This window comes from Vitis riparia, chromosome 19 (genome assembly GCF_004353265.1).
Source record: "Vitis riparia cultivar Riparia Gloire de Montpellier isolate 1030 chromosome 19, EGFV_Vit.rip_1.0, whole genome shotgun sequence".
NCBI classification, from domain to species: domain Eukaryota; kingdom Viridiplantae; phylum Streptophyta; class Magnoliopsida; order Vitales; family Vitaceae; genus Vitis; species Vitis riparia.
In genome coordinates, this window is record NC_048449.1 from 11752520 (window position 1) to 11765211 (window position 12692).

The 12692-nt window shown below is 29.8% G+C and overlaps 1 protein-coding gene across 1 annotated transcript; it reads right to left on the reverse strand.

Annotated features, from left to right (window-relative positions):
• Positions 1-655: 655 nt before the first annotated feature.
• On the reverse strand, positions 656-3355 carry LOC117909404 ((-)-germacrene D synthase-like). Its single transcript, XM_034823443.1, has 7 exons — positions 3140-3355; positions 2716-2998; positions 2136-2505; positions 1832-2050; positions 1568-1706; positions 1232-1480; positions 656-1116 (listed from the first exon to the last, which is right to left on the reverse strand). The coding sequence occupies exons 1-7, from the start codon at positions 3272-3274 to the stop codon at positions 823-825; spliced, it is 1689 nt and encodes a 562-aa protein (XP_034679334.1). The 5' UTR covers positions 3275-3355; the 3' UTR covers positions 656-822.
• Positions 3356-12692: the final 9337 nt, after the last annotated feature.

Below are 12692 nucleotides of genomic sequence, written 5' to 3' on the forward strand. Positions count from 1 at the left end.
TTCCTTTTCAATTTTTTTTTTTGTTATTTTGCATTTTTAGTCCTTTGCTTTAAGTCAGATTGCTAACGTTGATCCACTTTTCTAAGGGTTGATATCCAGATTTGGGAACAGCTTTTCTCAAGAAAAGAGGGTAAGTTGATATCATTTCTTGGCAAACCTTGGTCCCATTTGGGTAAGAGCAGCGCAATAATGCGTATCTGCTGAGACACTTTGTCCTGTTAGGGTCGTAGGGGACCGATGCTGCAAGGATGGTTTTTGAAACCAGGTCGCAGTACATGGTGCCCTTAAACCAATCACATTGGGGTTCATTTAATTACATCATGCTAAGAGTGCACAGTATACTTTATCAAATACTATTTTCAGACAAGATTTGTGAAGTCTAAATAACCATGATATAGACTGCTCAATGGGTTATTCTAAATACACCCACCCTTGGATGCCCTTCCTCAAATGCCTCCAGGGAGAATGATCAATACGATGATATAGACTGCTCAATGGGTTATGCTAAATACACCCACCCTCTACACTTTTCTTCTGTTTTAATTTTTTTTTTCCAGTAAGGTGGGTGTAAAGAAAGGAAAGGTGTGTGCATGTAGCAACGTCCCAGCGGAATTGTACGTAATAATCCGCTCCCAATTTGGCAACTCAAATAATTAAAGAGGAACTTTCTCAGCGCTTAAAGGATAAACATGTAACATTGTTCTAAGAAGCAAATTAACTTGCAGTCACAAACAGAGACAGAATAAGATTGAAGAATGGCATATTCTTCAATTTGAGCAGGAACAAAGTTCCAGAGAGACCATAGGAAATATAGTGGCGAGCTCATATCGGAACTGGGTGGATTAGCAGTGAAGCTATAAGATCTTTTAGCAGAGTCTCAGAATGAGTATAGCCATCTTCATCTTTGTACACAACATCAATAAAACGTGCAAGATTTAAAACTCGCATGATGATGGGCATTGGAACTGCTGTTGGGCTGAGGCACTCTTGATTCATATCCTTCCAGGCGTCCCTGACTTGGTTGTGAAGTTCATCGAGTGTTTGCTGCTCTGATACACCATGTTGCTTCATGTAACATTCAACTGCTGAGGGAACATGTCCTCTCTTTTGTTCAAACTAGTATAAATTGACATACAAGACATCATAAGAATAGTCATTAAGGTCGAGATAAATTGAGAACATTTTGATATCTAATTATATTGGAACAAAAGAAGCAAATTAATCTCTATACCTTGTGGGGTACCATATCATTCATAAGCCTGCAAATTGTGGATGAAGCCCTAACAATCTTAGGATCACTGAAAACCCATTCAAATGTGTCCTTTGTCACCATGTTTTCCATTCCAATAAAGGACGTGGTTGCTAGCAACTGGTATCCAGAGGTAGGTAAGGCGACAGACATATACTCCTCTATTGTTGGCATATGTCGTAGGAAGAGCCATTTTGCTTCAGCGAAGTATGCTCTAACTTGATTTTTCATCTGAAAAAAATTGGATCTCTTTTTCATTAGCATTGGAATGAGCTTAATCATAATTTTTACAGTGTGATAAACTTGTATAATGCTTACTGCTTCTTTTGCATAATGGGCACGGTATGATCTTCCTGCCTTGACCGTCTCTTCCTCAATTTCATTGTAAACATCTAATAGTGCTTGGTAAAACACTTTCATGTAATCTGGAAGTTGACCTATGAAACTAATATCCCACCTGAAACTTGAGTAGCTTACATTAAGTGACTTCTATAAATTAAAATTCTGTTAAATATTGTTCACTTAATAAGATAAAATTTGGATTCAACAAAGACAAAAGGCAAAGAAGCGCATCAGTCAAACCTCTCGATTGCTTCAGTGAAGATCTCGAGTTCTTCAAGTGTACCAAACAAATCATAGATGTCATCAAGAATAGAAGTCAAGGCAATTACTTTGGTTAGTATCCTTCTAGCATGGAAATACTGGGGCTCAAAGTACACCGTCAGTGCCCAAAAGTAGCACTCAACCACTCTGTCTCTTGCAAAAGGCAGTTTTTTCGCAAAGTCTAAATCTTTCCACCAACTGAAATGAATAATTCAGCGGAATCCAAATTAACGCAATCTTAATTTAGACAAGCCAAGGAGTGTGATGTATGTGATAAACTTACCTAACAATAACACTCAGCTCCTGCTGGTGTACTTTCTGTAATTGGTTGAAATCCAACTTCGCAAGTTTCAATAAGGCGTCACTGTGTGCATCATCTTCTTGGTAGATAGAAATGTGATGCCTGGCCTCTAACCTCTGAATGCCCTTGTGGAGAGGCTGCCTTAAGGCGTGAACTACTTGCTCAGCCAGAGGACTGGAGAAATATGGCATGGACTGAAGATGAGTGGTAGTGAAAGTAAGTGCTTCATCCAGTATATCTTCTCCATGCTTTCTCAGATGCGTGGCTTCATACAAGCTCAACATGCCTTTCACATCTCTAATGAGGGATTCCTTGAAGTTCCCCTTGTTGTCCTTGAACTTTTTGAAAGCATCTGCTTGACAAAAAATGCAAAACATGGCCGGAATTATTGGTAGGTAATACTACTCTACCTGTATATACTGTTCATAATTGAAGTACAGATGCATATATTCATCTATGGACCTGAATATTGCTTGTCTGGATTGAGTTAATACCCAAGTACGATGTATATATGGGAGAAGTGTATTTCGTTTCGAGAAAATGAAGGAGAGAAAGGATTTACCATATGAAATATTATACCCATGTTGTCTAAGTAATCGAAATCGGAGAGCAACAGTACAAAGATCGTCATCATCTTCTTCACAAGAGACATGATAATAATCAGACAAGTGTTTTAAAGCTTCTTCAATCTCACTTTCAAAGTGGTAAGACACCCCTAAGCGTTGTATTGTATCAATCAAGTTGTATTTTTGTGAATAGTTATCAGTAGAACTTATTATCATCTTCCGCACTTCTTCTTTCAGTTGTTGAACTTGTTGCTCCGTATGAGCATCAATGATGTGTACCTGCACCAACTACAAGAAATTAGCCACTCTGATTTTTGGGGAATCATCATATGGTTGGACATTTTTCCTAGAAAGGTTCTTAATATAAGGAACAAAAAATACAAAAAGGTGACGGCAGACACTTGGGAATGACCAATATACCTTCACGTCATGAGAAGCATTTTCAAGAAAATGATTCCCCCAGATGCTAGGATGATAATTTGCAGAGTCACGGACAACCTCGGTCGTGGTATCTTTCTTTGGAGGAAGGTCAACTGAAGCGAGCAGAGAAGACATTTTCTGTTTTGGTTTGGGAGTATTATAGTATATGCGTGAGGGGATATGCCTAAGGGAGAGAAAAGGGTTGCCAAAAAGCCTTTTGCCCAGACTTCAAGGCCTAATATGGACCAAAGTGCTTCTCGGCTCCGATACTTATAAAGATGTTGAAGGGGCCACAGTGCTCGCGAAAATGAATTACAGATGGGTGATATTCTAGAATCTAGCTAGCCAGTAGAGTTCACAGCAACTTGTATAGAAGTCAATGCAGGGGCAGTTATTCATAAACCAATATGTAATTGAGTCAAGTCAGGGTCACATCCGAGTCTTTCTTTGAAGTTTGAACTACGTATCTTTTGCCCTATTTATATTCATAAACCAAAAATCTAATTAAGTGCATGTGCGGTTCTGATAGAGATATGACAATTCTATGCATGCATTATGTTTCATTCAATTATGGCTTGTCTCGTTAATGTCTGTTGAACTGAAAAATATTTTGGATTATCATTCACTGATTTGATGTTAAAATTTTTTTTATACGAAGTGAAGATTATATAAAATTAAATTTTTTATATATATAGTAAAATTTCTTGTAAAATTATATGAAAATAAAATTAAAATAAGAAAGGAAATATAATAAATTTATTTTCACAAAATACCTAATATTGCTTTCACATTAGTATATTCACCTATGTTTAGTGATGATTTTAATAGAACATTGGTAGTAGCTAGACTGATGATTAAAGGTCTTTGACCCCATGGCTTCTACATCATTACATTGTGTGGGTTGTTTTTTACGTAGAAAATTTTGTCTCTCTTGTATCAAATATTCTTTAGGTTTCTCTAAATTAAAAAGGGATAGTTAAATAATTGAAGATATTTTGTTTTGAGCTTAAAAGGCTTAAACACCTATTTATCCACTCTAAATGTTACTTGAACTAAATCTAATAACTTTCAAACAATAAACAATATTGAAGACATCAGTCTAGTCCAAGAAAATGAAAATGAAATCTTGGATGAGATTTGAAGATAGTAAAATAATATGCATGTAACATAGGATTTATTTTCCATCTAATGCCACAATCCACTTATGTAGGCTGATTTTTTTATTTCTGTATTCATATATAATTAAACAAAGTTGCAGTGTTCTTGCAAGGGTTGTTGTGCTTTAGCTTACTCCCATAGACTTCCAAAAGCAAATCATAGATATACAAACTAAACTAGCCCACATATATAAAGAGAAATTGCATAAGCAATAGAGATAAAAGAGGGGACACAATATTTTTGAGGTTCACTGAGGATATCTTACCTATATTAATCTTCACAATGATGATCGATCTACTAATCTTCAAATTAAAATTGCAAAATCATATTGGAAGAGCTTTCTCCACACAAAATTTGCTAAAGCCACTAAGATGGCTAAAGTCATTTGTACTAACTGTCCAAAGGACTTGCACATATTTATCAGACCCCAAGTCTTCACAAAAACCACTATAAACCTTATGTGACAAGGACTCCTAAAATTTTAAAAAATATATATATAAAAAATTATCATGTGTCGGCAAAAGACTTATTTTAGTATATAAAAACAAATAATTTAACAATATTAATGTGTAATAAAGGGGGTGCTTCACCTAAAAGGGCGATTCGTAGTATCTTGCCCCCAAGTATTTTAACAATTTATCATATTTCTTTAAATCATTTTTTTAATCTTCTACTGTTATAAAAATAAATTTTGTTAAAATAAAATTGAAGTTATGGTAAAAATAAAATAAAATATTAAAAATAATTTAATGTTAAAATGGCAGTACCTTACCTAGAGGTCATCATTGGAATATATTTATCTTAGTTTCTTTTATATATATGTTCAACTTTTTCTTTTTCATTTACCATAAATTAGATTTCATCCTTATCATCATAACTTATATCTTTTATCTCTATCTCTTTTATTATATTAAAAAAATACATATATAAAATATTAAAAAATGAATTAAAATAAAATATAGTAATTTCAAAAGTAAATAAAAATTCATGTAAGGTGATTGGCATAAAAAATAAAATATTCATGGTTTGTTTTTAATAAATTTGTGGTATTTCAAAGTTGAAACTATTATCTATAATTAATAATTAGTTATGTTTAAAAAAATCAAATCCTTCAATTATCTTTTTGATAAATAATTAATTATATTTCATTAATAAACTAAGTTTAAACTAAACTAGTTAAAAAATTGAAAGATAAATGAAAGATAAAGACAAAATAAAAATGAAAAAAAAAGTATATAAAAATAATTAATTCAATTAAAATAATCAAGTCATTTATAGAAAAGTATATGACTAAAAGACAAAATGTACTTTTCTCACCCCTTCATCAAGTCATTGATAAAATTTTGAAAGAGAAACCTTTTACCTAATGCTTCGATTCTCTTAGTATTTCAGGTGTGGTCCTTCAATCTGGGGGCCTTCACTATAAAACTTCCACTTTGATTGGTTGGAGATTCTTCATCGTCTTAATTTCAAAGTGAATGATATTATTGAGGCCGCCATGTGGAAGGCATAAATTTCAAACTTACCTTAAATAAGACCTTTTGTATTGAAAAAGATATTTGGGATATCTTAGAATCACATGCTACATAGAAGCTTATATATCTACATGTTTTTCTCCCATTTAACTCGGCCGGGTGGGTGGGAATCACATGCACATGTTTATCATTTATTTCGATTTTGTTTTTAATTATTAACTGATTTGAATTACTTTTGACAATTATTTTAAAAAGTATTTATAATATTTTTAACACTTAAAAATTTGTATTTTTCAAACATAAAAAATACTAAAAATTCTTTCTAAAATTACTATCAAACGCATTCTTATTCTTCCAATTAAGAGAATTGAGAAGATTAAGGGTGAATCGATCATCGTTTTTTATGCTTGGTTTTAAATATTATTTTAAAGGATTTATTCTTTGAATTAAGAGAATTGAAAAGATTAGAACGGTTTTGTCATGTTTTTTTAATACTGAGTTTGTTTTAAATGTTATTTTAAAATGAAATAACAAAATAACCTTTTAGTATTTTATAAAAATAAGGGTATTTGACAAATCATTTGTAAAAATAGTTTTTAAAAATTAAAAATTAAAAAACTTGTTTACATAAGTTATTTTTAAAAATAATTTTCTATTTTTTTTATAAAAATATTATAAATTCAATTTATATAGTATTGCTTAAATTTAATTTAAGTTTTATTAAAAATGAAAATAGTTTTTTAATTACAAATAAATTTTAAAATAAACCATTTTTAGTGAAATCTGAATAATAATATTATTATAATAAAATTATAAATTACATTTTATAAAAAATATAAAAATAAAAACTATTTTAATATATATTATGAATTAATAAATGAATTACCATATACTAATATTACTGATTGTATGTTGGATAAGCCATAAAAATTCATATAAAGTTCTTTTTGGCGGTTGTGGCGGTAACCCTGAAGCAGTTGTCCTTCACTATGGGGCGCCTTGACTCTCAAATTTATAGTTTGATTGGTTGGAGATCCTTCATCTTCTTATGCTTGTTTTTAAATATTATTTTCTATTTTGATTTTATAAAAATTATTTTCTTACGCATATTTTTTCAAAATTATTTTAGAGTTAAATAATAAAAAATAGTTTTTAATATTTTATAAAAATAAGAGTGTTTGATAAATTATTTTTCTAAAAAGATAAAAAGAGTTGTTTAGATGAATTGTTTTTAAAACTAATTTTCTATTTTTATTTTATAAAAATATTATAAATTTAATTTATATTATATTGAGTAAATTTAATTCATCTTATTAAATTTAAAAATAATTAATTTTTAGTAAAATATGAATAGTAATATTATAATAAAGGCATAAATTATATATTTTTTTATAAAAAAAATATACTATTCTAATGTGTGTTATAACAATCTAGATATTAACATCTTTATAAAAGCATAATTTATTTTTTGTTAAAAATACATAATAATTATTTTAAAATAATAATATTATTAAGATTTTATTTAAAATAAATTTTAAAAATATAAATTAGTCAAGTTTTTCATTATATGGAACTAAATTACAAATAGAGTATTATGGAATGATTTGATTTAACCTGAAATCAATTTTAATAGTTTTTTAAGTTTCAAATTATCCATAAATTTATGGTATTAATTGAGTCACTATTTGAGTTTCAAATAATTTTTAAAAATTACTAAACTCATTGATGAATTTAGCACATTAAATCTTGTTTGATTTAGAGTTTATTTACTTAGTGAAAAAATTTACAAAAATATAATTATATGTGAAGAAAGAAATAGTCAAGCCATCAAAATGAATATTTGTTTATAATTTTTTTTTAATTTTATTAAGTTTTATGACATTATAGTACTAATTACATCAATTTTTGAGTTTCAAATCATTTTTAAAAACAAATCAATTTTATATATCAAATATACTTTGAATTGGAATTTATTTTTTTAATGAAAATTTTTAGGGGAGTTAAAGGAAATTAAAAAAAAAAAAACACAAGTAATTCAAAGGAAGATCATTTTGAAGATTTTTGGTATCGATATTGGGTCATGAAAAGAGAACAAAAAAGATATTGTGTTCAATTTTTTTTGTTACTTATGGTTTTTCTCTATATTTTTCTTTTATTTTTATAAACTGGTGAAAATAACTTCTACTTGTTCTCTAAGAAATGTTCTCATTTCACTTTGTTTTCTAAAAAATAAAAAGAGAGAACAACAATCCAACATTGCTATGTTTTTCAAAATATAAAAATATTTTTAAATCACACCATCAAACAGGCTCTTAATCTTCCATCACATCAATAAAAATATAATATCAATAACATGGATGTAGATTTTATTGTGCTAGTGAAAACTTTAATGCAAATAATATTGGTTCAAGAACACAAAGATAAGATAATCCACATAAAATACGTAAGGTTTTAATGTGGTTCGACCAATCATGCCTACATCCATGGATGAGAGAGACTCATTCCACTATTTCATAAGGAATATTACAAATAACAAAACCAGATACAACTATTGGGTTCCTTAAATGTCCCATATTTTCCCACTCCTTATATCCACACCCTGAACAACAAGCTTCCTTGCTTTGTCGGGTGTGTCCTATTCTTTCTCACATCTCTATTCACTTTGTATAATCTTTACATTCTCATCTTTGTCTCATGACTTTTTCCCCTCATAACCTAAAATATTTATAAAGATATTCCTAATAACTTTCCTTATTCTATATAATATTCCTTACTAATAGAAATTTTTACTGTTATAATAATAAGTCTTTATCGTATGTTGGCAATATTGTTCTATTTTATTTTCTGGCTTAGGAATCTTCTTAGATAGTGACTTACTCTCCATTGAAGATCCAATGTTGTTGTTCATCCAATTGGAAAGACATAGGTATGTCTAAAAAGGTTTGACTTATGGCAAGTTAGGTGATCAAATGTATAACATGGATCAATATATTTTTCTAGAATTAAAAAGTATTTTCTTTAATATTTAAAAATTGTATGGACCACTCAAGCGAGGAACAACACTCTAGCGTTGGTACTACTTAAGCCCTTAAGTAGCGTTCAAGCACTCAAGGCACTCAAATAGTGGTTAAGTGTGCTCGAGCACTTCTACCGAATCTACCAAAATATGGCAGAATATTTTTTAGATATTCACATAAATCGAGTTTAGAAATTTTGAAATATAGATTCCCTATGGCTTATATGCCTTTCTATACCTCATTATAGCCCTTCTAAGGTTATAGATTTTTAGAGGAATTTTATTGGTGAGCAAGCTTACCCTGCCACACCATTCCTAGTCTCTCAAAAAAGATTCAAGCATTGAATCTAGGGTTGTTTGAAGACCTACATCCTTTTAGTAGGGTTGAAGTGGTGTCATTAGAGCAATTGGAGGTTGTTGCGTCAAGGACATGGAACAAGTTATAGGTTCTAGAGAGTAAGTCTTTAAGGTAAAGGTACTAGGTAAATTTGTGTAACTTGTTCTCATATGGTAGATTTAGATTAGAGGTCTTAGACCTCGTGGTTTTTTTTTTTTTTTTTTTATCTCCACAGTTAGTGTGGGGTTTTCCATGTAAAAAATTATTGTGTCTCATTGATTATTTATGTGATTATCTTGATTACTTTGATCATATATATTATCCTTGATATCTCGTAGGTATAATTGGGTTAAAAACTCAACTCTTTATTTAAGAAAATTTTAAATGCACCCATTCACCCTTCTATGGTGTGGTCCAACTAGACCTAGGTTTTTTAATTGGTATAAGAGAGAGATAAAAATCAAATTTTTATTGATCTTGTAAGTTTAGTATGGAACAACTAAAAACTTGGACTTCTCTAAATAGTCCACCTTATTTCAATGGGAGTAACTATCCCCACTGGAAAGCCCAAATGAAATTTTTTCGTAGAATGCAAGGTGAACAGGTATGAAATTTTAATGGAATATCGATGGAGACCTCCATTGAGACTTGATGTGAATGGGAAATCAATTGTAGAATTTAAACCCAAACAAGAATGGCACAAACTTGATAATAAAGGAACTGAAGCTAATGCTAGGGCTTTCTTTAGTATATTTAATGGTGTTTGTCTAAATAAGTTTCATAGGATAGCAAATTGTACTCATGCTAAGGAAGCATCGGATATTCTTTAAATCATTTATGAAGGTACGCTTGGTATTAAAGTTTCCAAATTGAAAATGCTTACCACTAAATTTGAAAATATTAGGATGCAAGAAAATTAAAATTTTTCTTCCCTTTTATTCAAAATTAAGTGACATAGTAAATTCATCTTTTAATCTTGGAGAACCTATCCTAGATTTTAAAGTGGTAAGGAAAATATTGAGATCCCTTCCAAAAATATTTAGTCCTAAAGGCATTGCCATCGAGAAGCGCAAGGACATTGATTTGATGAGGATTGATGAAATTATTGGTTCCTTACAAACATATGAGATGACCCGACCTATTTCTCAAAAGCCTAAAGATTCTACTTTCAAGGCTTCTAAGAATGAGGAAAAAGATATTAAAATGCCATATAATATAACTAGGGATGAATTAAAAAAAGTTATGAAACACACTAGAAAATTTAATAAAAGTCAAGAATCTAGAAAAGAAAAAAGGCCTGATAAATCTTCAAAAGAAAATGATAGAAGTATTTCCAAAGGTAGAAAGATAGAATGTTTAACTGTGGTAGTCTGAGACACTTTTTTGTTGACTATCCTAGGCTCAAAGAAATCAAAAAGTCTATGCAAACTACTTGGAGTGACATTGATTATGAAGAAAGTGATTTCATAACTTCTGAAGATGCAAGGTATGATCAAAATTCATGACTTCTTATCATTTGGTGCATTTGTTGATTTTGTGAATGATAATGATAGTAATAGTGATCTTGAGTACCTTGATGAACAAAATACTACTTACTTAAATAATCTTACTATTAAAAATGAGAATCTTATTAAAAAATTCTTTAAGAATCATGATATTCTTGATGCTCAAAAAGCTAAGATTGATTTACTTAATGAAGAAAGGACAAATGTTCTTAAGAAAATTTGATTTCTTGAGTTCGAATGTTGTTTTCTACTTTAGAGAAACAATGTTCTCACTCAAGAGACTGAAAAATGTGAAATCTTCTTCATCTAGTAATGAAATATTTTAGCCTGGAACTAAAGTGCTTAATGAATTCCTTGATAGAAGCAAAACTCATGGTGATAAGAGAGGGTTTGGGGTATGTTAATAAAGTTGAAACTCCTACTAGTAGAGAAACTATCTTTGTAAAAGGTAAAGAAGAAACCCCTAGCCAAGTAGCATCTCCTAGCACTCCACAATGCACACACTATAGAAAGTCAAGACACACTCAAAATAGGTGTTACACCAAGTTAGAGGGTTTGAGTCACAAATGAATCGACTAATGAATGACTTTAATTTCCTAAAAAACAACATCTTGTATATTGGAAAAGAGGAAGAAACCTAACAAAAAACCTGGAACTCAACAAGGCTCCTTTAAGTCACCACTTAACGCTAAATAAGTCTAATTGATAAAAGATAGGGCTAAGTGTCAGGTTGTCTTCACTACAATAAATGTTACATCCTCTTGTGAGTGGTACTTTGATAATGGCAACTCTAGACACATGATAGGTGATAAGTCTTTTTTCACTTGTCTTGAGGACTATAATGGTAGTACTGTTACTTTTGAGGATGGAAGTTTAGCCCATGTGAAAGGAAAATGAAATATATATATACCTAGTTGCCCTAAGTTAGACAGAGTTCTTTATGTGGATGGACTCAAAGCCAATCTTCTTAGTATTAGTCAAATTTGTGATAGTAAACATAAAGTTGACTTCTTTCAAAACTCTTGTGAGGTATTAACAAAGAAGGAAAAGTAATTTTCACAGTTTAAAACATCTCTTGTGTGTAGCAAGGTAAAACTAGATCCACTACAAAAAAAAATTGATTTTTAATGACAAATCTTTAGTCATGGCCACAAATATTGTGACCAAAGATATTATTTTGTCACGGCCAAGGTAAGGCTGTGACTATATGTGTTAATCAAATTTGGAAAAAAAAGAAAAAACATGTTTAGTCACGGTGATTTTATCAACCATCACCAAAATGATTGATAAGAGGTATTTTAGTCATGGATTTATTTAAAACCGTGACTATTTGTAAATTTCTGGGGGAAATTTTGGGGCCAATAACTTTAGTCACAGTTATTTTATTATCCGTGACAAAAAGTGTAATGAAAAGATGTTTTAGTCACAGATTTTTGTGAAACCGTCACTAAATAGATATTTTGTGACTTTTAGTCACACCATTGATTGACTGTGACTGTATGAGAACCTATAGTCATGAATTTCGCTTGACCGTGACCAATGCATAGAGGTTTTTTTTTAATATTTTGAACCTATGGTCACGGGGTTCACACAATCGTGACCAAAGTCTATTATTTATTTTAAACAATTTTGGGTTACCTATTATAATTTTTTAGAAAATCTTTTATATATATATATATATATATATATATATCATAAATAGAAATTATCATTAATAGTAATAATAATAGTTTTTATTAATTATAAAAAGTTTAAAGTTATATTACTTTTTTTTTTTAAGTTAAGAAACAAATTAGTGTGTTACCTATTTTTCTTTAGTTAAAATTATTTAATTTCCTTGTTATGATTAATATTTTAATAAAAAGCAAAATAAAATTTAATATATTAGTTTAAAAATATGATGGTTCAATTTAATATTATTTGATAAAAAGTTTAAATGCAAGTGAGTTAGCAAATTAAAAAACAATTTTGATTTTATATATGATAAATAATTCTTATTATATTTAAAGTATCAATAGTCATGATAACTAAATTTTACTATGAACAATTACTAGTAAAATTG